The sequence below is a fragment of the Populus euphratica genome, unplaced genomic scaffold, assembly GCF_000495115.2.
Source record: "Populus euphratica unplaced genomic scaffold, PopEup_1.0 scaffold164.1, whole genome shotgun sequence".
Lineage (NCBI taxonomy): Eukaryota > Viridiplantae > Streptophyta > Magnoliopsida > Malpighiales > Salicaceae > Populus > Populus euphratica.
Genome location: NW_011500048.1, coordinates 272,910 through 300,826, shown reverse-complemented (window position 1 = coordinate 300,826; position 27,917 = coordinate 272,910). Strand labels below are relative to the sequence as shown.

Below are 27,917 nucleotides of genomic sequence, written 5' to 3'. Positions count from 1 at the left end.
CTTGTTTAAGAGAAACAAGCACAGAATCACTTGAATCAACTATTATTGGTTTAAGAATATAATTAATATTTAATTTAATAAAATAAAATTTAATTTAATTTATTCAAATCAATTAAAACTTCAAGCATCTAGTTTCAAACTTAAATAAATGCTTCGTCCCTTTCCCTCCTAAAACATAACATATTTAGTTAAGCTTTCTAACTCAATCGTTAGGTGGTGATGGAGTGCATACAAGAACACTTTTAATGTTGACTTTTTCATGACTATATGCTAATACATGAGTAATTAAGTCTAGAAGTTTTAATGATCTACATGGGAGCTAAAAATAATAAAGTTCAAGGGGAGAAGCTAGTCAAAGACATTGTGGAGTTGAAGTCGTCTCGAATTGGAAAGACTCCACAATTATTATATCTATCATAGCTCCCTCATCCAACATTATATTAAGGCGATTCAAGAAGCCTCACACGTTTTCCATCTAAAAATCGGCCCGCAATCCATGTGAGGAAGGGTCCAAGGATTTATAAGCTTTTTATGATAGCTGCTGGGTTTTTTCCCTGTGTTTTTAGGGTTTTATAAGGAAGACGATGTCTTAAAAGTAGAGAGAAGAGTAAACACACAATTTTTTTTTTAAATTATTATTGATATTAATACAATCCACCATGTTTTTTTTAATGTTTTATGACTTGAAGGATCTAGTTTCAAACTTAGATAAATGCTACGTCCCTTTCCCTCCTAAAACGTAACATATTTAGTTAAGCTTTCTGACTCAATCGTTAGTTGGTGATGGAGAGCATACAAGAACACTTTTAATGTTGATTTTTCATGACTATATGCTACTACATGAGTAATTAAGTCTAGAAGTTTTAATGATGTTTTTTCTCATTCGATAGTTAATCTATATGGCAACCTATCTTAGCTGTATTTCACATGATCTATATGGGAGATAAAAATAATAAAGTTCAAGGGGAGAAGACTAGTCAAAGACATTGTGGAGTTGAAGTCGTCTCGAATTGGGAAGACTCTCCACAATTATCATATCTATCATATCTCCCTCGTCCACCATTATATTAAGGCGATTCAAGAAGCCTCACACGTTTTCCATCTAAAAAACGGCCCGCAATCTAGACTAAAAAACCGGCAGTAGTCCTTGACAAATTCCTTTCCATGTGAGGAAGGGTCCAAGGATTTATTAGCTTTATGATAGCTGCTGGGGTTTTTAGGGTTTTGTAAGGAAGGCGATGTCTTAGAAGTAGAGAGAAGAATAAACACGGTTTCTTTAAGGAGTTAATTGATTGGAAACGAAAGGCTTTAAGGAGGCGGTAGCCTTAAGGGACCAAATTCTTCAAGGAGCCACATTCTTTTAAACGCATCAAATACAATGATATTCAGGATTATCATGTAGCCTGATTATGATTATGCAGATATTTTTGTTATTGGATTAATTCAACATTTATTGAGTATCTCTTTCTTAATTTATTGCTTGTGAATGGTTGACTATCATTTGCGTAATTGAGGAATTAATTATTCAGTCTATAGTTGAGATATTTTAAGAAATCTTCAAAAGTTTCTTGAAAAGTTTTATCACTTTTCATAGGGATATTTTCGTAATTGACACAGATATTTATGGTTTTGTGTAATCTTCAAAAGTTTTATCGCTTTCAATAAATTTTGGCAGATTTAACATTTTCATAGGGATGCATAAAATTTTCTTGCTAGGATATTTTATTAAGAGAAAGATTAATAAACAAATTAGAGTAACTTGATTATCAACAACAAGATTAATAAATAAATTAGAGGAACTTGATTATCAACAACAAGAAATAAATTTGAAAAAATTAATTAGAAATTTCACATATGAATAATTATGGTGAATTGAAAATCCTAGGATATTGTTATCTTGAGTTTGACATACCTATTAGATTATAATTTAATTAATTTTTGGTACTTGCTGATTATTTGACCAAGTTATTGCACCTGCACATGGCAGAATAATTCCAGTTCCCCGGTTATTGCAGCTGCACATGGTCACATAATTTTGTCTCCACGACATATTTTTGGCAAGCAAAGTCGGCATTTTCATGTTTATTAACAGACAGGTAATGTCCTACCAAGCATTTCAAGGGCTGGGAAATTAAGCTGTCTGGACCAAGTTTTTCATGAACAATTTTCTCAAGGAAATGCCTTGGACCATGACGTGAAGGGAACATGGCCGTTCACCGTCCAGGATACACAGGAGCAGGCATCCATTAGAATTAATAGAATGTGACAAATTAAGAGGTGTCTCAAGCCACATTCGCAACAGCCACCGAAAGGGTCCTGCTTTTTGTTTGTATATTATCATCATCTAGGTAGGGCTGTCATTAGTTGCGCAGCAAAAATACAAGAGAGTTCAAAAGCGAACTTGGAAACAAAGACTCCTAACAAGTGATCAAACTTGCAGCAAAGAAGGTTATCTGAAGCGTAACAAGTAAACTAGGAGGCAGTCCCTGTGCATTATAAAGCAGCTTGCGCACTGAAATCATCTACACTTGTTCATCATGGGATCCATTGGCAACCAATTTCTTCTCTTGGTGGACTTTTCCGGGACCAATCTCTAAGGAATGAGTAGGGATGGGCTTCTTGGCCTCGCCCTTGTTGTTACGGTAGATGAAGTACAATATCAGCTGCAATGCCCCCAGACCACAGCCAACTCCATTTGGGACCTGTAATATGGGGTAGCATAAGCATATTTTCCACGAGACTTTTAATTCTGGGTAAACATGGAACCTAATTATGGGGCACCAGCACCAACGTGCTAGCTAGCCTAATGTGAGTAAATTGATTAATAGGGACGCATGGAGATTGAGGAACTTACAGCAACGAAAGGGTCTCTGCCAACAAGACCATAGACAAACCAGGAAGTGCCACATAGGAAGACAAACAGTGACAGGAAGAATGGCATGTACTCGACGCTCTTAGTTTTAATCACTGTCCTCTGCAGGTACAGACAAAATCACATATATAATCATCTTACAACAAATGCTCTCTATAGCTTATAATATCTTGTATGATATGATATTATCCTCTACATATGCTGTATCTCCCCTTCCATAGGAGAAAACGATGAAGAAGAAATCATTAACAGCCCAACGCCCTTTCACAGGCATGGCAACAAAATTAGTTTTCTAATTTTCTGGAGAAAGCAAACCATGTCCCAAACCACAGAAATTCAGCGGTAATTTATACATGCACAGCCAAAACTGTCATTAAAAAAAAAGTTAGCTTGTCAAATTAGAATCACAAGGAATATTATTTTCATTTCCAAAGGACAAAGGATTTGGCATCTCCCCAACTTGTTTACCTTATGCTACTTTATGCCTCCGTTTATTTATGCTACGTGGTGTTTTGTGTAATTTTATCTCAGCTATAAATATAAAAATATTTGATTAATGAATATAAATCATTGTTTTGCATGAATTTAATTTAAAACTATCTTTTTTAAAATCTTAGTTAAAAAACTATAATTTATAATTTTCTTTTTAATCTGTTTTGTTAAACCGCAAAAATAAAAACTATAGCAATGACAAACACAGACTTAGTCTGGTAATTTTCTTAATCCCAATAGATTATGACTAGTGAAGCACTGCAGAAGACAAATATCCTCTCTGTTTCTCTCACCAAGGACAATAATGTACCTTTCTAACGCAGACTACCATAGGAGATCGAGGAAAATTAGAATAATAAGTTGGATCCAATGCAGCAAGGAACTTTTAAGGATGGCGCAGCTAAAACAGAGCCATATATATATATATATATATTTCAAATCAACCAATCTTACAAATAAGCAAAAAGAACTTGTTATTAGTTGACAGAGCCAGACCAGAGTACTCTAAAATATATCACATAGTAGCGACTCCCTGATGACTTTATAAAAGGGCCTCACTGAGCAGCTAAAATGAACCCCGTGATGCGGTGGTCCAATAACTAAAACAAACCGGCTATGGAGCAACTCACACAAAAGAGTGAAGAACTTGACAGTAACTTGACTTACCATGATAGACAGCGGGGAGCCATACATGATAATAGAGAAAACAGCAGCAGCACAGCCACAGAATAGCTTCCTGGCGTTGCCATGAAGAGCAAAAAGGGACACCAAGGCCACGCCAGTAAAGATGGTGATCACAAGAGTGAGGAGGCCGAGGACTTTAGCCTTCTCTTTCTTTGGTGCATAGATGAGGAAGATCAACACATAGATGGTTTCAATTGCTGAGCCAGCTCCATTGATTGTTGACACCAAAACATTGTTCTTGGACACAAAAGGCAGTCCATACCTGCCACAAAGTATAAAAATTAACGATTAAGTAGTAGTGATTAGACAAAAATGCATGAACCCAAGAAAATAAAAGCTGCACCTGTCCAGTTTACCAAGCTTAATGAAACCTGATCACCTAAATCATCAATTAAAAAAGACATATATAAAAACAGCACCGTGCTTTGTTCGTTGTGTCCAATATATACCAAAATAGAGTAAATTAAGCCACAAAGCAATAGCAGACTGGGAAAAAAAAATAAAATTCATCGCACTGAATTGCATCTTCTAGGATTGGCTTCAAATGTATATCGTTTGAGGATGTACCGAAGGTGGCTATAATTGTTGTCTTTTAAGCTCATTGATGATGACAACCGAAAGCAGTTCATATTTAGCAGTTGGTTTACAAGAATACCCTTTTAAAGATGAACCGAAAATACAATTCAGCAGGTGTAATACACAAGAGCCAAGAAGTAAAGAGAGAAGAGGTGGTTGAAGAAACGAGAAGCACGCACCAAGCGGAAAGGAGGCAGTTGAGCAAGGTCATCACATACGGAATGCCAGAGAACTGCTCTGTGGATTTGCTTCTTATGATCCTCTTGAACGTTATCCTATAAACAAATTAGCCATAATCCACATCAACTTTATCCTATTCTAACAAATCAGGCAAGTTTTCATTTAATGATCATTGAATCTCGATCACCCAAATACTGAAATATATGAACAAAGTGGTAAAACTAGTAGCACCCCAAAACTGCAAAGGAAAAACAAGATAGAAGATCCAGCAAGTTAAAAAAGATCATAAGAAAAGAAGGATGGGTTTAGAAGAGAATCATTTTTCAAGAAAACGGCCGAAAGTTGAAGAAATTTAATCATGACTCAAAAGGCATTTTTATAGCCAGAGAGGAAGATAGTCTTTCTTGTCTTCCCCATGGACTGAAAACAGCCATTAGAAGCTACAAAGCGAACTTGTCAAAACCAAGAAACTCCATAAATGTCAATCAGGTGTTGTCGTGCATGTGTGTGCTAGTGTTGAACAGAGACAGAGATGGAGCTAACGAAAAGTTCTGGTGCATACGTTGGAGCCAAGAAGAGAAACAAAGCAGTGGCATTTCCTGGGGAAAGAAACAGAGAGAAACCATTGATTAGTCTCCTCAAAGAAAAAGAAGAAAACATCTTGTTCAGAAACAAGAAGAAGAAGAAAGAAAACCAAGTACAAAGGATAGTTAGATTGATGAAATTAAAAGAACCCACCAAAAACTCCAAACAAGAAATGCAGGACATCCATTATCTTCAACCTTGGAAACCTTGAAACTTCCAAAGGAGAGGAATCTTTTTAGCAGATGGAAATAATATATGCAGAGCAAGCCAGAAGCAATTGGTTTATATAGAACTGAAACAAGAAAATTACCACTGTAAAATTCTTTCCTTCCGTTCTCATCTCTTTACTTGCTAACTGACTTGCCCACTGGGGGAGATCCTGCGTGCTAGTTAACTGGCATCATAATGGCATTAGTTCATGTAGGGCGAAAGTGATGTGAGATTGGGTTAAAAAGTTGTTACGCAATAAAATTAATAAAACTTATTTTTTTTGTCTTTTATTCTGGAATAATAGCTTCTTTCAGATAATCACTCCTAATAATTCCGAGATGTCCGTATTACGCTTCAAAAGGCATTGCCATACTGGATAGCATTAGAAACCTTCCGCACCTTCTTCTTCTTCTTCTTCAAAACATAAGGGATTTGGGAGATAAATCACACGTTTGAAGCCGGTGTCTGCAGGCGGGGATAAGGTGAAGAAGGGCCTTAAGCATTTTATTTTTTGAAGGCGAGGATCATTTTAAGAAAAAAATAATTAAAATCACCGATTGTAACAAAGGAGGTAAATCTTAATTTGATTTCTTCGGGGCTTTTAAACCTGCTTAATATTATTAATATTATGATAATAATTATTTTTTAAAATATTTTTTATTTAAAAATATATCAAAATAATCCCTCAATTCTCACTGTGGCACAGCTGCAACTTCTTACACAACAGGTTACTATCTTACGTATCAAGATTTTGTGTGAGCTTTCATAAATTAATTAAGACGCAAAACGGTATTAAGAGGATAAAAGAAGGAAATATACACATGTAATAAACATGCACCGTGGCGTGAGTTAGCTGGGAGATGGTCACAGGTTGCAGTTACAAATGACGCGTGCTTGAGCCTCCACACAGTCTACCAGGCGCTATCTGCTCTGCCGACCCAAATGCTAAAAGAAACTAGCCCCTCTTCTCTGAGATATTTTATCTGTAAATCCACTCCTATTACTCTTGCAATAAATAAATTGCGTGCAATTATAAGATTTAATTGCGATTTGTCTCTTCTTCATGTAAAGGGTATCTTTGCCTCTAAGTCATGGTTTTAATTTGTGGGATCAAGAATTAACATTGATTCATTTAGTCTATCATCTTCTCAAGCCACTAATTTCTTGGTGTCCTATGCTGAAATTTTGTGTGCCGTGATCCGGCCTCTCTTGGACCTTGCCTGTCAAACCAAGCAATCTGCTTTGAAATTCAAATTGTCTGTAGCTCATACAACCTCGTGCACGAAAAACACTGGAGTATATTGCACAATAACACAACGAATTACCTCATAACGTTCCTTCATGGCGTTCTTGACTCCTGTCGTGGTGCTGTCTGACTTTTTGTTTTTTCTTTAAGATCGAGAGTTTCTAACGGTAACAGAAATCGTCATACTTCTGATTTTTTTTTTGCTGGTGGTAACACTATAATGGCTTAATGGTAATAACTCATATTGTTGTTGTGGAGTGTTTTTTTTTCTTTTTCTAAAACAAAATGCTTTCATGGATAGCACCAACCATTATCATTACGGGCAGAACTAGAATGTTGAAATTTGGGATGGCCACCGAAGAAAAGTAGAGATTAATGGATGTGGAATAGAATAAAGTGTGTGTGTGTGGATATATATATACTTGACATATTTTAAAAGGATAAATACATATTCACAATGAAGATTTCAAGTAATTTGGTTTGAATGTTCTTGTTTAGATATAAATGTGATGTATGAGATTTAAAGTCTATTTATGTTTGCATTTCAAATGTTTTTTTTTTAATTTTATATTCTTTTTATTTGCTTCAAATTAATTTTGTTAGTATTTTCAGATTGTTTTGATGTATTGATATCAAAAATAAATTTTAAAAATAAAAAAAATAATTACTACCACAATACAAAACGTGCTCGAGATTTTTTCTAATATACATTGTCTTGAGTCAGAAAAATTTAATGAATTTTACTTGACTTCATGTTTGAACTCATAAAAAAAGGAAAAAAGAAAAAGAAAAAAGAAGAAGCTAATCTTCTTATCCATCAAAAACTCATCACAGAGGGTTCGCAAAAGGGAATTTGGAAGAATGCCAGGCAAAAGTGATGTTTTCCCCTTAATTCAATTCAATCATTGAGCTTTTAATTAGTTATTGGTTACAATCATAACATCAATGTCATATTGCATACAACTAGTCGTTCTTCTAACTCATGCATTCAATGGATGTTTTATAAGGTAAAACAGTCGGTATGTTATTTTTTTTTAAATCCATTAAATATAATACTAATGAGTATGAGAATTAGTATTATTATTAATATCAGTATTGGTTAGTTCTCGTCTATATTCACTCGCAATATTAACATGAAGCTTTTGGCTTATGTTCCTGTATACATGTGCTATCAAGTAACAATATTTTAATCATTGTAAAAAGCAGAGATAAGATAATCAATGGACGAGACAGGCAAAGCTTCTTTTTCCCTTAGAAAGGTAAAAGCGAAGATACAATAATTGAGAGAATTGATGCTAAAAGGAGCAGTAAGAAACATCAATTGAGAGAAGTGATGTTCAATTAATTCAAGGACACATGATCAAAATAGCCAAGGAAAACAGCATATATCCACCCTAGCAATGCCGATTGAATGGGATATCTAATCATCAAAACAACAAATGTTTGCTTAAAGAATATATAGAACACAAGGGATCATACAGCTATGTATATAATCATGAACCCATAAATATCAATCCATTTGAAGCGTTGATCCATTTAAATCATTTTTTCACAAATTAAATTTTAAAACATCATCAGGTCTACATTGTCTTTTCATTCAATGTAGACATGATGATATTTTAAAATTTAATTTGCTCAGAAATAAGGTTTTTAAGTGTTTGCACAATGAGTAATTACATATTCATGTTAACATTTCTTTTTCTAAATCTCATGAAGTAGATGGTTAGTGGTAGAAGGCCTAATACCTGTAACACAATATCTTTTAGTAGGGTTTAAAGACCTTTAGATAATAAAGTCAATGAAATTGCAATAAATAAGAGAATGAGTTTTAAATTCTAAAAACAAGAGTATTTATTCTTGTTTTTGTATGATAAATGCTTAAAAATATAAATTATAAACCCTTTACATGGGTGGTTCATAGGGATATTTATAGCATTTGAACTTTGTCATATAGCTGGAATGGAGAGGTTGAAGAGTCATTTTCTCATGTTAGTAATAAGGATAAATATCCCTTACACAATATTAAATAAGAGACAATTATCCCTTACACCATATTGATGAGGGATAAATATCCCTTATATAATATTAATGGCAATGAAACCATAGAACACCCTTAGAAGATTTTTATAAACTTAAATGTGTAAAGAGATAAGTATTTTTGATATTAACTTTTTATGTTAAAAGTCATAATAATAAATAAACGAAGTCTTATAGCTCAACATGGGGCCTATAATGATCGCTAGACCCATATCCACTTAGAATTGACACTATACCAAACCTATGAGCGGTGGGTCTAATAGTTTGCTAGACCAATATTTGCTTGGACTCAGCACGTAGCTGGATCTATGGATGATGGATCTCATAACTTGATAGACCTATGTTTGTTTAGGCTCAGCACGTAGGTGAACGTAAAAATATTGAGTTTGGCAGCTCGTCAAGCCTATATGTACTTGGGTTTAGCGTGTAACTGACTTTAAGAATATTGGGTCAAACAGTTCATTGTCTACTTGGTCCCAACGTGTTGCTGAACCTAAGGATATTAGGCTTGGTAGTATGCCAAACTCATCTCTGTTTAGGTTTTGCGTGTAGCTGAACCAATGATATTGGGTTGGGCAGCTGGTTAGCCCCATATATAGTTGAGCTCAACGCTTATTTAAATTCAAGGATGTTAGGTATGAAAATTTACCAGATCCCTATCTATTTAGTCTCATTACATAGCTAAATTCAAAGATCTTGGGTTTAGCAGCTCGCTAGATCCATATATAATTAGGCTCAACGTGTAGCTAAACCCAATGATGTTGAATCTAGCAGCTCGCCAGCCCTATATGTACTTGGGTTCAACGTGTATATGAACCTAAGGATGTTGAGTATTACAACTCACTAGACCTCTATGTATTTAGGCTTAATATGCAGCTGAATAGAATGATGTTAGGTTTGACAGCTTGCTGGACCTACATATGTTTAGGCTTAACGTGTTGGGTCTGGCAACTCATAAACCTCATATGTGCTTGAGTTTAATGCGTAGCTGAACCTAAAAATATTAGCTCTGGAAACTTACCAGACCCATGTCTGTTTAGGTTAAGTGTGTAGTTGAATCCAAGAATATTGAGTTTAACAACTCGTTATTAGGTACTTAGGTTCAATGAGTAGCTGAAACCAAGGGTGTTGGGTTTACAAGCTTGCCAAACTCATATTTATTTGGGCTCAGTTAGTAGCTAAATACAAGGATGTTGGGTCTTGCAATTTGCCAAACTCATATATATATGTTGAACCAAAGATGTTAGGTCTAACAGCTAGTCAGATTCATATCTGTTTAGGCTTAGCACATAGTTGAACCCTATGACGTGGGGTTGGACAGCTTGTTAAACCCATATGTATTTGTTAGCTTGTCAAACCCATATGTATTTGTTTCAATGTATAGTTGAACCCAATGATATTAAGTATCGCCATTTGCGAGACTTATATTTGTTTGAGTTTAGTACATAGCTGAACTCAAGAATATTAGGTCTCACAGCTTATCATACCTATATTTGTTTGGACTTATGATTGAATTTGCTATATGTGCTTAGGTTAAATATGAACATAATAATACTATGCATGACAGCTTTCTAGATCTATGCCTGTTTGAACTATGGATTACAAACCCTGACGATTTGTTGCTTGTAAAGTTGTAAAGAGAATTTTAAGCATGTGCTCCTCTTTTACGAGAAACTAATACAGAGGAGATACACATCACATCTGAATTGATATTAGCATTCATTGAATGTGGGTTTACTAGGCTTTTGATAGAAATACGGGCAAAGATTGAACAGTGTGCGCAGCCTTTCATAGATCATTTTTTTGATACTTTTATTTAGATCATTTTTTTTTCTAGTTTGATTTGAGAAGAGTGTTTTGAGATTGAAAATAGAAATACTGAGTTTCCCACAATATTGATTTAGGTAAAAATCAGTTTCTAAGGTCTAAAAATTTAATTTTTAATTTTCTAATCATTAAAAATAATTTAAATTTATAAAATTGAATGATATATCATCTACCCATTTAAATTTATAAAGCCTAAATAAACAACATATCATCCATTCTATTAATAATTAGCAAACATGTTATTTGTTTATTCAAAAAAAGAGGTGAGGTAGACTTTTTTTTATCTTAGAATAATTTTTTTAAATAAATTTTTAAAAATTATGTGATTATACCATAAGTTTTAAATAAAATTAGAGCTATTTTTTTGATAATATTAATAATTAATTTATAAATAAATTCACATGAATGTAGATTTCTTTTTAAAATTTGCTTATGAATATTCGAGAAGACTAATATATATATACATATATATATATATATACATATACATATATATATAATTTTTATCAAATTGATTGTTTTTTTTTAATTTTTATGTAGTACCTTAAAAATTACCGAATCACATTTATTATTTTATAATTCATTCTAAATTTGTGACTTGGTACATAAAATTAAAATAATTTTATGGAATAATATAAATTAAAAAAGTAAAGCTCAATATTTAACAAACTTAATATTAATATTAAAAAATAAAATAAAAAACTAATTGAAAAACCATCTTGGAAAAATTTATTCATACTTTTTAGTATTTTATTAATTAATTAATATATAATCAAAATTTTGTGAACTATAAAGAGAACAAATAAAAACATGTCCATCAAAAGTTTTATACCAGCCAGTCAAATTAACTTTCCGTTGCCATGAGCTGTTTAAAATCTATAGAAATTGTAGAAATACAGAAAATTAGGTAGTCAATCATGATTCACAACTTAAATCCCCCGTTGGCAGAGAGGTTTTTGACAGAATTATATATCTTCTATGCTAAATGAACTGCAGCTCAACTTTTTTTATGATTCATGAAGCTTCTTTTTGTTTTTGTTTTTTTCTTAAAAAAACTCTTTTTATGATTCATGAACCTTCCTTTTGTTTTTAAAATTTTGTTTATGATTCATGAAGCTTCTTTTTGCTTTTGTTTTTTTTCTAAAAAACCCTTATCCTCTCTCTGTTTTTTTTTCATTTCCTCCCTTTTTCTCTTTTATTTTTTTTCTCATTTTCATGGTTAAAATATTGTAACATTAATCAAATTACTTTTGGATTAACCCAGTCGTTTGGATTATATTAGAGCAACTCTTACCAAATTTAATTTTAAAATCATTTATATAATAAATTAAATCAAAAAGATTTTTTTCTTGTTAATTTTATTATATTTTCTTAATTCTATCTTAAGTTTTTTCTACAAATCAGTTGGGTTGTTTTTATACTGCTAACATCAACTGAATCAAGGTAATGTTTACTTTGTTTAACTTTAAACCCAGATTAAATAAAAAATCAGATAAAAAAATTTTAAGAATAATTTATTAAACCAAATTTAATAACAATGCCAAATAAATATTTACAATATAAATATGTTTTTTAATTAATTTAATTTTTTATTTGAGTTTGTAAACTATTAAAAAACAGTTGACCCGCAACATAATTTATTGAGCTCGATATTTGTTCTTGTTCAATGACATTTACATGAACATTTAAAATAACTTCAATTAGTGTTTTATTATTAAGGCCATGTTTAAAATTGTTATAAATATTGTTTTTAAAGTAAATTTTATTTTAAAATATATTAAAATATTATTATTATTATTATTTAAAATTTATTTTTGATATTAAAATATTAACATAATCTAAAAATTAAAAAAAATTATTTAAAAGCATGATTATACTACAATCTCAAACATATCCTAAATATCATGCATAAATGACAATATACACCTCGGTGATATTTAACGTCTGTTCAAAGTTCTAGGCTAATTAACCTGTGCAAGACAAGTGCAACAAGTCTTAAATACACTTCAAAATTACTGGCATGGAATCAGTTTTGTCCTCAAATTATGTTTTTTATATTATTTTTAATTCTAAATTATTATTTTTTTAATAAAAATCTTCTATTAGAACAAAAAAAAACATCAATGTTTTAATAAAATGAAATTGTTTCTTAAGAAAATTAAATATAAATAAATACGAGAACTTTTAAAAATGAATCAAAACAGATAAAATTAATGTATAAAATTGTTTGGAAATGAAACTATATATATATATATATATATATAAAATTGAAGGGTTTATCCAAACCTAAAATACTTTAACAGATCCTACAAAGCAAACGAAATTGGGAGGATGAGATCAAGCTATGATAGGCGATGAAGACTGTTTTATAAATCAATTTCGTATACAAAAACCACTAGCCAAGTGGCATATGAACATGAACCCAAGGCCACCTAAAAGCCCCGGTGGCCATTAAATTGTCACAATAACTTCGGATTTCAGAACGAGAGTTCTACACATTACTTTACTTACACCTTTCATTATTATAGTAATATATAAAAAGAATTTCAAAGACCAAAATGTTTAAGATTTGGGCAAGCGTGTTCAAAATGGGTCCCACTGTGGTCCCATTGCATCTGGTAGAGCGTTTTCATCTCAGATCATAAAAACTTGACCCCATCGCCTGTTAGGTTTGACAATGGGATGGAATGGATAGAATAAATATTTCTGTTCACCCTCCAAGATACAAACTCTAAGAGATACAAATATTGATAAACTCATCCCTTTAGAAATAGAAAATAAATCATTACTTTAGAAATACAAAATTAATATATAATCTATCACTAAAAATAAAAATAAAACTTGATAGTTTATTATAAAATCAAATAATCAAATCTAAAATCAAATCATCTTATAATATAGTCTGAATTATCATTATATGAATGGAACAGTTATCCAAGCACTATAGAACACCAAAATAATATTATTAAGACTCAAATAAATAATATGATAAAAACAATAACTAGCACATGTTTTTACTTTCTAATTATAAATAAACAAGTAGAAACTAAAATAATCATAACTTTTTTGTAGAAAACTTCAATGCATGCATGATTGGATAATTTAGAAAAATTATATTTTGAACTTGAAAACTACATATGATAAGATTATTTTACCATGTATTGAAGATATGAAAATGTAGCCTCAAATTTGACCTCTGGGCTGATAGTAAATTTCATCAAGAACTTCATTCTTTCATTTATATTTTCAATTTAAACTCAAATAACCTAACTTCAGTAGAACTATTTAAGGACACTTTCATGTCATGTTTCCCTAATTGAGAAAAATTTATTCTTGAGTTCATATAGTTTTTTTTCCTGATCTCATGGATGCCCAATCAAATCACTTCCATGATCTTTTATAGAAGCCTTCGATTGAAATCCTTTACCTTGGATTATCATTAAAGAACAACTCAACTCCTCTGCTTTTATCAGTTTTATAATATTCTGAACTACTGACAATTGTTTCTGGAATATTGTTAACTACTGACAATTGTTTCTGGAATATTGTTAACTACTGACAATTGTTTCTGGAATATTGTTGGAACATTGACTAGTTCACTCTTTTTCTATCCAAGAACATTAACTTTGAGCCTATTAATTTAAGAATTCTCCATAATCACATATGAAGCATATTATGCATCATTTTCTTCTTCAAAAAACACTATTAGAACCAGTAACGCAACGTGCTCCTCAGTTGACATAACATGAACTTATTTGGCATACTTAGTTTCATCATATATTGAGATTCTTGCATTAAAGTCTTCCCTTTCAGTATCATTGTTCTCATCCTCATCGAATTTGATGGTTGATTCCAATTCATTAAGGATCTAGATTTTAACTTGATATACTCTGTAGCCAATCGGTTGGTTACATATGACATTATTATATTCATATAAATATATATTTATTATTAATAAAAGCTTATTTTTTCTTTAATATTTATATAATATTATATTGTTGAATCTAGAGTAAAGATAAAGTTCATGGGGCAAAAATGTTTTGTAAAGAAAATTATAAAGTTGTTATAATTATATAATTCTTATTGCATCAAAGCATTGTTCCTAAAATATTCTTGGTCGACGCTTTCTTAAATATTAGACATTTATTAAAGCTGTAAAGACTGATAAATATTATTTTCTTTCCTTTAAAGATATATACACTGAATTAATCCGCATGAGAATTTTATATGAAAATATCACCTATGTATATGGAAAGACTCATATGACGGTTGTGTAAATGATCTTTAGACTTAAGGTCACTAGGTCATCTTATATAAAGAATATTATTTGATCATGTTACATATTATCTTAATAAGGGTAATAAAAGGACAAAAATTAGGTATAAAATGGACTATATGAAGGTACTTGTGTGATCAAGAGATTATTTATCACCTTAGGTGAATTAAAAAAAAATATTTCATCTGTTCTCAAATATTATTGACTATGAAATCCTTGGCTAAGATGGAATAAGATTTGAAAAGAGTTTCAAATGTTATTCAAACGATACATACTTGATTTAACATGACAAATATGCTCTATACTTTAATGTTAAATCAAAATATTATTGATGAAAGAATATTAATTATAATGATAAACTGGTCACTAAAAGGTTAAGTCAACCCACTAATGACTTTTCTAATATTTAGGAGATCATGATACATTGATAGACGATGCACATAGTCTTCAAATATAAATTAATCAATTATTTAATTAGTAATAAATTGAAAATTTTAATTTATTTAACTATAATTATACTTTATATTTGAGCCAACATATTAGAAACCTAATATAGTTAGAAATTAAACTAGGATGATTTAATTATGTATGACTTAATTAAAATATATTTTAGAAATTAAAGACTAAGAATATAATTAATACATGAATTATATTTCTAGATTAGAAAAATCAAGTACGAACTTGATTGAGTTAATTTCTAAAATTTTCCTGAATTAATATTTGAATATTATTCAAGGGGAAAATTGACATTTTGTCAATTTATAAGATTTTTAAAATTTCTCTATAAATAGCAAGTTATGCTTCTTCTTTTTTTTTAAAAAAAAATATTGTTTATTAGATAGAAAAACTACAAAAATACAGAATTAGAGTTACCATTCTAGGTATAGTGATCCCTCTCTTCTAAATATAGATTTAGGATATTTCTCATTAGTGGTTCGTGTTGATTATCATTAGAAGGTGAATAATTAAACGATTTGTGATTTGTGACAACTCAATTTTTAAAGAATCGTTCAAAGCCAAAAAAAAAAAAAAATTCAAGTAATAAATCTTCAAATAACTTTAGATATAAAATTTTTAAGTAATAAATCTTCAAATAACTTTAGATTTGTTTAATAGAATTTCAAAGATTTTTAAATAATTTTATTTTATAGTTTCTAATAAGTGTATGATATTCAGGAACCTAACACTATAATCATAAAAAAAATCTCAACTTCTGTGTCATTTTTTTTTGCTATTGAAATTTATCTTATATATCTTGACAAAAAGGATGCTTCCAATTATTATAACTAAAAGAATCATTTTCAAGAATATTAACTTTTACATCACATTCTTGATATGACATTTTATTACTTGTTAACATTTCACCTTAAATTGTGAGTCTAAATGAGAAAATAAATACTCATATAATTAATTTATTTATAAAAATCTAAAATTATCATATTTTAGGATTAAAGTTTATTTATAAGTGATTTTATTCTCTACATTTTGGATGTTTAGAAAAAATAAAGAAAATGTAAGTTTTGTGTTTATGATCTTGAGTTTGACAACAATTTTGTCTAACACATTTTATTATCTTATTTTTCATAATATCTTACTTTTTTATAACGAATTTCCCCAATCATCTTGCCCGTGAAGTAGGCGTAAGTTGCCTAAATTCCTTATATATTCTTGTGTGAGTGACCGTGACTCTGGAAGCCTGCCTTTCATGCCCTTTTGGATTTTAAGCAAATGCCTGGCATTTACAACGTTGCAAACCACAATGTCCCTTGATTCAATCGACCAATTAAAGGTTCCTGACAAGTCTTGTCACCTTCGGCAGTGAAGCTTTAAGTACTTCCATGCGAGTCCCAGAAAACCCGTTGCCTGCAGCGATAACCAGCTTGTTTAAAACCATGCTGCTCCTTTCTTCCCTTGGAATCCATTTACCGTATGTCCTCGGATACAAGGAAAACGAACCAGTATTGGTACCCAACTTGTATAACAATGCATGGTGCCAATTGATTCTCAAATACGTAAACAACTCTGTGAAAAACCGCTGGCACTACACTTAATGATCCTGCCATTGTTGACCGCAGGGAATATGATAATGCAAGGAATAATGTATGTGGAAACTAAACTATCCCGATGAGTTGAGCTTAGAGAGAAACAAATTAAGCCTCGTCGAACACAAGACATTGCCAAAATGGGTGCTATGTGTATAGCTCATCGCCATTAACTTCTCAATCATTCTCATTTTTGTGATTCATTCTCAAGATTGATAGTTGGCTTTAGCAGTAGACACTTCGCTCGTAGGATGATGAGTTTTTTCATTACCTTGGCTGCAGCAATATTGGGCACACATGATCTGTCCTAGAAGCATAAGAGACCCTCTTCAGATTAACTGAAATTTGATAAAACTAAAGGCTATATCTATTCATTTATCAATGAACAAAAACTCTTTTGGCCCAACTCTTATCCTCTCGATAGCTACCTAGAGGCAACTTTGTTGTTTCACTACCATAGGTAGGACAAGGAAATCAATCAACGGCAGTTATTTCGGCCAGCACAGCATGTGCCTTCTCGTTTTTTCCCCCCTTTAGAGAATATCGTGTCATTACTTCTTTCTTTTTATGCAATTTCAACACTAGCCACCTCTAGTTAATACGGAGTTCCAAATCAAAACTGCCTGAAGAATATTACGAATTTATGATAAGGTGGATCATCTGCTCATATTGCTTGGCCCCCGAATTGGCTAGATAAATCGGCAACTTCGTTGCCCTCCCGCAAAATGTCTGTACTCCCGAGAACTGTCAAGATTGATCCCGATCAGGTCTAGTGCCTCCTCCATAGGTGCTGCCTTATTCGTTACAGTGCCACGCAAGGGGTGCATCACGTTTCAAAATGCAATTGATGGGATTGGTCGGTCCAACGAGTAACCAGACGTGTGTATTTAGCCTGCTTGCAGGTCAGGATTATTGGGACTCGCGTGATGAGCCGGTCACTTTGGTGGCTTAACCTGGTTAGACTCTTGGAGTTTGGTTCCTCTTTTTTATAAGCGGATAAGATGATCCAGTTGGTTTAGGAGATTAGTGTGAATTTATTGGCCCTGGAAATAACGTTTCCTAGAGTCTTAGTATTATAAATTAGGAGTACCATATAGCATTATGGTGTCTTGTTTTGGATCCCAAGGGAGTTTGCTCATAACATAAAAGAGACAAGAGACAGAGATGGTAGGATCATCATCAGAAGACCTTTGTTTTTTACTAATCCAACAGCTTATATACATTCAAGGGATGGAATAGAAGTAAATATGCTAAATAATTATTTCAATTCAATAATTAAAGTTTTTATATAAAATCTAAATATACGATTGATATTATTTTTTAATAAGTTTTTTAAATAATTTTTTTTAAAATTTAAAACTGGCATAAATCTATATTATTTTATATTTAATTTTTATTAGATAAATAAAAATAATAAAATTTGAATTTATGATCAGATAATTAAGAATCTCGTGTCATATTTAAAAATCATTTCAACCTTAAATATCACTTGAATTATAAAGAAAAACCGACCAAAAAAAGGATCTGTTCAAAGCAGAGAAAAGAAAGGGCCCGCGGTCGCAGTCCACATCAGGACCATTGAACATCAAGCTCAAGACTAGGACCCATCACAACCATGCACCGCAACACGAAAGATCTGATACCGAAGGCTTTGAATGCAAATTGCCGTTGAAGGGAGGGCTCTTCCATCAGAATACTGCCCGGTTTAGTGGATTTACTTAGGCAAGGCTTGGCCACATGTGAGACCGAAAGCATTTATAATCCTACGCAGGATAGGAACAAGATTCAGTGTCATATACTGTTCCAATTATCACAGGTAGAAATATGAAATCAAGCTGTGGACGGAAGCTCCCCGGCATTTATTAAGCTTTAATCTCCTTTCGATTCTTTTATTTAGCCCGTCTTTAGTGCCCCATGAAGCAGGATACCCCTGCTTGGAATATTCAAACACGTAGCCAAACATGATTTATCTTCTATTCTATTCCTGCTTTTAGCATGCGATTCTCGAAATCTAGACGAGCTGCGATCCTTGTTTCCACGATGGACCAGTTGTCCGTCTTGAGGTCGGTTTAGTCTCAATGTGTAAAGCCTAAGAGCTCGGCTTTCGTCTAAAGAATATGTTTGAAAAGGCGGTGTTTTTTTAAAAATTAATTAATTATTTAAAATTAATTATTAATGATAAAGAATTCCATGAGGGACAAAAGGAACAAAGCATACAATATGTTTTGCTAAATATCTGTAAGAAAATCCTCTTGTTTAGATAACTTAATTAAAAAGAAAAGAAATGGAATATGTAATATGTAAAAATCCTCTTGTTTTGCATATTATTTATCCTGCCTTTTTTCTCCTTTTCTTTTTCTTTTTTATCTTTTTTAAATAAAAATAAAACTGCACATATTTATAGTTTATTGATAGTTTTGAAAAAATTAATGTGCTCAAATAGAAAAATTAAAATTTAGAAACTAAAACTTTAAAAATTGATATATTTATAGTACAATTATTCTATTTTTTTTAGATTAACGTGGGTGTCTGGATCAACTTATACGCACCACGACTAATTCTATAAATTCTAAAATTAACGAACATATAAACCTCTAGCAGTCATTATATAAGTAATTAACAACTTAAACTTGAAATTCTAAAAAAACTAAATCTTTTAATTTCAAGTTTTTACCCTTCAACACAACCTACATGGTTACAATTATCTTATTTTTTTTTTTTTAGATTAACGTGGTACTCAAATAGAAAAATTAAAATTTAGAAACTAAAGCTTTAAAAATTGACATATTTATAGTTCAATTATCCCATTTCTTAAAGATACCCGAGAAGGCTTCTTTTTTTTCCCTTAATTATTACGATAGATGATTATGAAAACCCCTTGATCCTAAGTCCTAATCACTTGGCCACCACCTAGATGGTTGAATTATCCCATTTCTTAAAGACACAGGAGAAGGCTCTTTTTTTTCCCCTTAATTATTACGATAGATGATTATGAGGCGGCACTTTAGCATTTTGGGTTCTTTGACAGAATTACGTCCATGAATGCCACTATACTGAAGCATTGGTGACCACAACGATACTGTGTATGTTCACATTTTAATTTAATTCAATCAAAGCTTTTTCAGATAAAAATTTGTAATCAAAGCTAGGTGGAGTTAAATCTTTCATGCTGATTATATCTGAATCTAATTTTTTAAATGTTTTTTAAATTATTTTTTATTTTAAAAAATATTAAATTAATAATTTTTAAATAATTTTTAATATACTGATATATATAAAAATATTTTTTAATATATATTTTTATTAAAAAAACTCATTATTGCAGAGGCAATATAATTCCTGCTTTTCTGTCAGGACCTACCCTGCCTGCTTTGCTTTCTACACTCACATCACCGATAGGTTCAGCAGCCATATATATATATATATATAATAAAGAGTATCCGATGCAAGTAACCAACACCCATCACATCATAGACGAAGGATAGATTGTGTAACTTGCATTAAAAAAATAAATAAATGGTGAAGTAACACAGAATAAATTATTTTTAATAAAATAATATATTTTCAATGATATCATGATTTATAAATATAATATTTTAATAATATTTTATTTTAGAATCGTAATATTTGACTAAATATTATTGATGTTAATTATTATTTTATATATTTAAATTTAAATTGATGTGACATTTTATTAATACAATATCTTAAATTGTTAAGCTATTTCAAGTGCTATATTTAATAAATATTAAGTTTCAGAGTATATTATTTTATCAAGTTTATTTATTTTCAAATGGTATCATTCCATTAAAATTTTACATTCATTGTGTTAATTACACAATTTATTCATAGGCAAATCAAGTAATTAGCCCCTTCTCTTTAAGAGAATTGGCTGTTGGATAGGCAGGATTTAAAGTTCTTTACTATATCATATCTTGGGTAGCACATTATGTATGTTTATTATTCACATACAAAATATTATTGATTAATCTGAATTATATTCTGATAAATAATTACAGATGCCCGCAGTGTGAAAAAAAAAAAAAAAAGCAACCAAATATGAAGTATGTGATCAAATGCATCACGATTTCCAATTTCGGCGTCGCTTTATACTAGATTGTTATCTAGGCAGCGTATCTTCCTTTATCCTTCGAGAAATGGACACGTACATCTAAGGACAAGCTACCTTATAATAGGCTTCAAGAAAAGGGTTAGATTCCCTCCCGAAGGGACGGGCCTTGGTCCAGGAATTTGCATGTTCTAGAAGTGAAGAGACAAGGAAGTAAAATTAAGAATAAAAATTGATAATAAACTCAAGCACTAGAAAGGCATACTCATCAAGACTACTAAAGGTCAAAAGCACCCTCCCTAAGATTTCGTATAACGTAGAGTGTGGACACTAGGTGAGCTTTAATAATTAAGTATATGAAAAGTTAAATCACGTGCGGGAAAGCATTTACCTTTCTTTGTAAAATAGGTGAATTATTATATTGTTTTTTAACAAATGATTTTTTTTTCCTTTTTTTTGATAATTTTTTAAATTATTTTTATTAATTTTATTTTTTAATATTAAGATAATTGAGGTTTGTGAGTTTGTTGAAATAACTTAGGTTATTCTAGTTTATGAATTTGGTGAGGTTTTTTTTAATTGAACTTGATTTTTTTTGCGAGGTTTTTTTTTAATTGAACTTAATTTTTTTATAGTCTATTTATTTATATTATTAAAAAAATTATTTTAGAGAAAAATATATTATTAAACTTTATAAAATAACAAAAATCAAAAGACATGAGGGAAACCATTGCACGCCTAACATTCATTGGATTGTGGATTACTCCAAATTGTTTTATTTTTTATTTTTTTATTATGATATTTTTTTCAAATCTATTTTTGTCGATTTCATCTTTTAAAATTGAAATTGTTAAAAATTTAGTTTCGTAATCTGCTTCTTTTTATTTTGCCTTTATATGAAGTTAGTTTGGCTTACAGATTTACTTAGGTAACTCAGGTTGTCTTGGTTAATGAGTTTGGTGGTTTGTTTTTTTTTAAAATGAACTTGATTTTTTTATAGTTTATTTTTTTCTTGTATAGGTAAAAAATAGTTTAGAGAAAATTCATATTATTAAACTTTATAAAATAAAAAAAATTAAAGGGTGTGATAATGTGAGGAAACCACTATTCACCCACATATATTGCATTATAAATGACAATAGTAATCCATGATGTTTTGTTTTATTTCCTTTTCTTTTTGAATTTTTTTATGTTTTTTTCAAATTTGTTTTTGTCAATTTCTTATGTTTTTTTCAATTTTTTTTTGTCAATTTCATCTTTTAATATTTGGATTGAGAATTTAGCTTCATAAGTTATTTTTTTTTCTTTTACTTATCTATAAGGTTAGTATAGTTTGCAAATTTGTCAGGGTAACTTGAGTTGTCCTATTTTATGACTTTGATAGGTTTTTTTAATTAAACTTGACTTTTTATAGTCTATTTTTTTTTATCATATAGTTAAAAAATAGTTTTTTTTTAATTAAAAAGTTATGTTATTAAACTTTATAAAGTTCATGAATCTATTCACAAGTTTGACTGGTTGACTAGGTTCGCAAGTCTGACAAGTTTAACTATTTTAAATTAGTTTTTTTCATCTTTAGATACTGGGTTAATTAGGAATTCAGTTTCATATTTGGTTTCGTTTTGTTTTTTTATGAAGTTTTCGCGATTTAAAAAACATCTTGGCATTGAGTTTATGTTTGATTTCGCAATCATTTATTTTTATTATCATATAATTAAATAAAAAATAGTTTAAAAAATAAATTATAATTTTAGTGGAGTCTATAACCTAGTTCACGAGTTTGGTGTACTAGACCAACTTACCCGATTCATAGGTCTGGTGAGTTTACCAATCGATAGGGTATACTTTTTTTGTTTTTTGTTTTTAATTTTTTTTAATTTATTCTTTTTTGATTTTATCATTGAATATTAGATTGGTTGAGAAATGAACTGCATTATTGATTTTTGCTTGCTTTATAAAGATAATTGTCTCAAATATGTTTATTTTTAGGTTGATATTTAATTTTATGAGCATCTATTTTTATTATATAGTTAAATAAAAAAAATTATTAAACTTAATGGAATTTATGACATGGGTCATAGGGGCTGAGGTCAATTTAATTTATTATTGTTTTAATATTTTTTTTAAAAATTATTATTTTGAAATTTTTTTAAAAATTAAATTATGTTTTTATCGATCATCAAAATTGTATTTAAATATATGAAATCAATTAATTTAATTTTAGCTAACTCTCACAATATTTAATTAAATACTTATCAAAGTTGTATTTGGATATATGAAATCAATTAATTTAATTCTAGCTAACTCTCACGATATTTAATTAAATACTTGAGTTACGCTAAGAGTTCACTTGAGAAGTTTTAAAATTAACACACTTGATCAAGATTAGTAACAATGTTAAAAAACTCTCTCTCTCTCTCTCTCTATATATATATATATATATATATATATTAAAATCAATCCAATTCACGATAGAAGTTAATCGAGCCAATTCACGATAGAAGTTTGGTCACTATACTAGTTTATTATCAAAAGGGATCTGAAGAATTTCGGCAAACACACGGACGATATTAGCTGAATTATTAGGCACAAAAGGGAATTTCAAAGACATCTTTCCCGTATTTCAATTATAAGGGCTAGAGGTCGGGCAGTTGCGATGGAATTGATAGGGATTTTGACGGAAACCCGAAAGAGAGAGAGAGAGAGAGAGAGAGTCCACCTTATCGTTATAGCAAATGGGGTACTAATGCCTGATTTTAACATTTGGTATGGCATCAGAATGGCACTGGGAAGATTAAATGCCGCCTTACCTGGAATAAGTGAAAATAAAAAAACGGCACCTCCCAACCTGGCATCAGACAAGCTAACGTTCCTTCTTTTTCAATAGAAAGTGAAAATAAAAAAACGGCACCTCCCAATTTCTTATGTCCAATTTCACATGACGCAATGTTCCTGCATTACTTGGAATAAGTGCAAAGATGATGATAGCTCTCTGTCGCTTCTAACAGTGTCTAGAAAAAAAACAGTGATCATCCTCGATGAGGGTTTCTTCCTCTTTTACTCGTATCTGGTAATTTCTGGCTGCTCGTCGACTATTGTAAGTTTGTAAACTCCCTGAATCTGGAAAGCCTAGTGCTACAAATTAAGGGATGCCATCCCCTCAACAGCAGTGTTTAGAAAAAAAATCGTGATGGGATGGAAATGGATGGCAGTGTTTAGAAAAAAATCGTGATGGGATGGAAATGGATGGGAATTGAAATTTTTTTGCCTCTCTAGTTAAGTTTTTTTCTTAACAAAGTAAGCATGAAAAGCATTCATTTCACTCAATCCTATTTTAGTTAAGTTACGAGAATCAATCGAAATTAAAATGTGATGCTTCCCTATGTTTTTTTTTCAGAAACTCGTACAGCCAAAGTCTCTTCTATTTTTTTTGTGTGAAGAAAACCTTATATACATATAAAGTTCATGTGATTTATGCTTTCATATGTTTTCGTAACAAATCATTAAAAGAAATAACAATAAAGAACATGAACTCGGCTCAATCGCACCAAAATATGTTTACTCTTATGCTAGATGTCATCCCTTATCCGAAGACTGATGACTGATCATAATTATGTCATGCGCTTGGCATATCACCGACAGTTGATTTCCCGGAAAACTTATGGATGATGTATCTTTCTTCTCGAGTATCTTAACTATCAATCATGAATAGAAGAACAATCCTGGTGAATCGTGGTAACTCTCATAATCTGCATTATTTATGATCTTATTCTGTACCAAGACGGCAAGGCTAAGCAGGCATGAAATGACAACTCAAGTCATCAGAATTGCGCCAATAAAATCTAAAGCTCTCAGCATAATCCAGAAAAAAGATTCCAATGCTTCATTTATTGGAAGTTGGAGTTCAGACAAGACAGCTAGCTAGCAATTGATTTGCATTTTTCATGCAGTTCATCTTCCAACATTGTTGAGCACAAATGTAAAGAAGATTGACCAGTATAGTAGAGGTGGGACAAAGTAAATGGGATATACATAGGTGGCATCGCAAATGTTGTAGCAGACACCCGATATTTGTATTCCAGTGCGAAGAGAATTTCATACATCGGAAACCAGAGCATTACTGGGGTGCATTTTGCCCCTGCCAGACAAGTAGAGCATCCATAAATCCATGAAGTCAGAATGCAATGTGGAGGAGACGATCAAGTTCCCCAAACCCTTGGAAACATAAACAGTTATATCTCTGTCAAACCTAAACAGCAAGATCCAAAATAAGAGCACGATTCAAGAAACTATCACAATCTCTCTTATTCCTTGCGTTGCCTCCCATTTTCATTTCTCCTGGAGGTAATCAGTTCGATTGTTCCTTCTTTTCAGAACACCATTTCGACTTGGTATTCCAAGCCAACCTTTTTCAGACAAGACTTGAGCAAAAGAGAATGCGCATTTATGCAGCGGTGTATCTCCTATTTATCTTAAATGTTCATATAAACTATCCAAAGCAACATAGATTTTCTTCCTTTGCTCATGCGTGGTATCTTTTTGCTACAAACTCATGGGTCTAGTTCCCTATTTGAAGCTGTAATCCAAAAGTAATATACCAGATTTGCAAGTAAGTTTAGCTCATCATAACTATAGCATTCCAGACAAATAAGATGTTAAAGGGAAGTCTAGTTTACATATATTTTAAAATTATAAGCATGTAATTCTAAATGTCATGGCAAATTTGCAAACATTATAAAACATATAAAAATCCTAGTAATTATACTATGCATATATCCAATATAGCATCGTATATACTATTATAGGATAGTTTTTGAAATTTAGGCTATTAAGCTCCTCTTTACTTCATGAAAATAAAGTTTTTAAAAATTACTTTTCATACTTTTCTATATTTATTTATTATTAAAAAAATTAGTTAATAAAAAACATTTTTCAGTCAAAGAAAAATTTGATTTGATTTTCAAAAAATTAAGTATTTTTCTTTTATTGTGAACCAAAAATACTTTTTTATAAGTTGTAAAAAAATTAGAAATATCATATTATTTTTCAATTATATTAAATTTGGTTCTTAAACTTTTGATTTCTAAATATTTTGTTTTGAATTTTTTTTTTCAATTTCATCCTTTATTAAAATTTGATTTAATTTGATTTCTATATTAACTTTGATTTTTATTTTTATGATTTTTATTTTCTTTGATTTTATCATTTTTTTAATTGAAATTTTTTAATCTATGTTATTTTATCATTTTTTTATTAAAATTTTTTATGTTCCCTATTTTTAATTTTTTTATTGATTTTTTTTATATTTTCACCTTTTTTAACTTCTTTTTTTCAATCAAGTTTGATCCTCATCCTTTAGAAAAATAAATTATAAATTTTAATTCATGATCGATCCTGTTAGACCTAATATTAAATAATAAAATTTATAAAAATTCTAATAATTCATTAAGCATTATTCTCAAATCATAATCAAGCTTTTAAGAAAGATAAAAACTAGCATAACAAGCTTTTAAGAAAGAGAAAAACTAGTATAACATGGTTTAGGTAGATGACATGTCTTTAACTTGAATACTTTATGGTCACTTTCAGTTGAAAATAATAATAATAATAATAATAATAATAATAATAATTAAGATTCAAGTTTTCAAACCTTAAATCCCAAATTTTAATTTTTTTTCATCTAAAAATACATTTAAAAAATGAAAAACTTTGATAAACACAATCTTAATCCTAAATTAGTGTCAAATAAAAAGCCAAACCAATTAAAAAAGAACTTCACAGTTTGAAGATAAAAATCACCTTCACTAAAATTCATAGTTTTTAAATCCAGCTCGGTAGCTGGCCCGGTCCAAGACCCGGGTTCTGGGTTTTGATCAGGTCACTGGGTTTTGACTGGGTCGAACGGGTCGGCCGGGTCAATTTCTATTTTAAAAAAAAATTCAAAACGACGTTGTTTTAATAAAAAAATAAATAAAAGTCAACGAGTTACCACCGGGTTTTGCCGGGTCGTCCGGGTTTCCGGGTCGACCTGTCGGGTTGTCCGGGTCACGCCGGGTCATGGCTTATCTTATTTTTTCATCAACCCAGCCTGGTTCCAGCCCCGGGTCGGCCGGGTCCCGGGTCAACCTGCCGGACCGGGCCGGGTTTTAAAACTATGCTAAAATTGATTGATCTTTTTTTATGATCAGAACGCACTCCACCAATCCTCTTTCTCCTCTCTTTTCTAATCACTCATTTTAAACAGTGAGAGCGAAAAAAGAGCTCCAATTTTTTCTTTAACCTAAAATTATATTTTGTAATTTTTTAAACACCGCAGATGTAAATACATTCAATACAAAATAAATTATAACACATAAAACAATGTTTTTTTAAAAAATCTAGGAACATAGCAAATTTACGTTGAAAAAGTGTAATAATGTCAATGTTAACATGTTCATTAAAAACGTAATATATATATAAAATTTACAGCCTCAAAAGCACTACTTTTAAAATAAGTTTCAGCATACAGAAATCACCATGAACACAGGAGAGTTTAGAATACCACTGGGACCTGCAACTTTGGAATTTAATACAAAGATTCCTGAAAGAGAGACTATGGAATTTAGTGCACATAGACGCCAAGCAAATATCAGGTGAATAACAGTAGTCATATGCCTACAGAGAATCGCATTCCACCGTGCTTGAAACTTCATTGTGATGGCCAAATACCCAATTCAATAAACGCATGATGGGAAATGGAACTGAATGCGTAACGTGATTTGCAAGGATAAATCCACATGTGCTATTTCAACAAAAATACAGCGTCTATGCTACAAACATCA

At 30.8% G+C, this 27,917-nt stretch overlaps 1 protein-coding gene and 1 long non-coding RNA gene across 2 annotated transcripts in view; one reads left to right on the top strand and one right to left on the bottom strand.

Annotated features, from left to right (window-relative positions):
* Positions 1-2,302: 2,302 nt before the first annotated feature.
* SWEET1 (Nodulin MtN3 family protein) lies at positions 2,303-5,657 on the bottom strand. The gene is made up of 6 exons (XM_011001523.1): positions 5,543-5,657; positions 5,367-5,403; positions 4,804-4,899; positions 4,031-4,310; positions 2,855-2,974; positions 2,303-2,702 (listed from the first exon to the last, which is right to left on the bottom strand). The coding sequence occupies exons 1-6, from the start codon at positions 5,574-5,576 to the stop codon at positions 2,523-2,525; spliced, it is 747 nt and encodes a 248-aa protein (XP_010999825.1). The 5' UTR covers positions 5,577-5,657; the 3' UTR covers positions 2,303-2,522.
* Positions 5,658-16,392: 10,735 nt separating this feature from the next.
* The window catches only part of LOC105107558 (uncharacterized), a 13,852-nt gene continuing 2,327 nt past the window's right edge, over positions 16,393-27,917 (top strand). The window contains exons 1-2 of the long non-coding RNA XR_838903.1: positions 16,393-16,476; positions 23,731-23,738. This is a non-coding gene — a long non-coding RNA (uncharacterized LOC105107558). The remainder of the gene's footprint in view (positions 16,477-23,730; positions 23,739-27,917) is intronic.

Bases quoted from the DNA above. Each gene is read 5' to 3' on its own strand.
- SWEET1 (XM_011001523.1), bottom strand. From the start codon at position 5,576: ATGGATGTCCTGCATTTCTTGTTTGGAGTTTTTG. The intron at 4,900-5,366 runs GTATGCACCAGA...ATTTGTTTATAG, and splicing joins TTTCTCTTCTTGGCTCCAAC to GATAACGTTCAAGAGGATCA. The intron at 2,703-2,854 runs GTAAGTTCCTCA...CCCATATTACAG, and splicing joins GCAGAGACCCTTTCGTTGCT to GTCCCAAATGGAGTTGGCTG.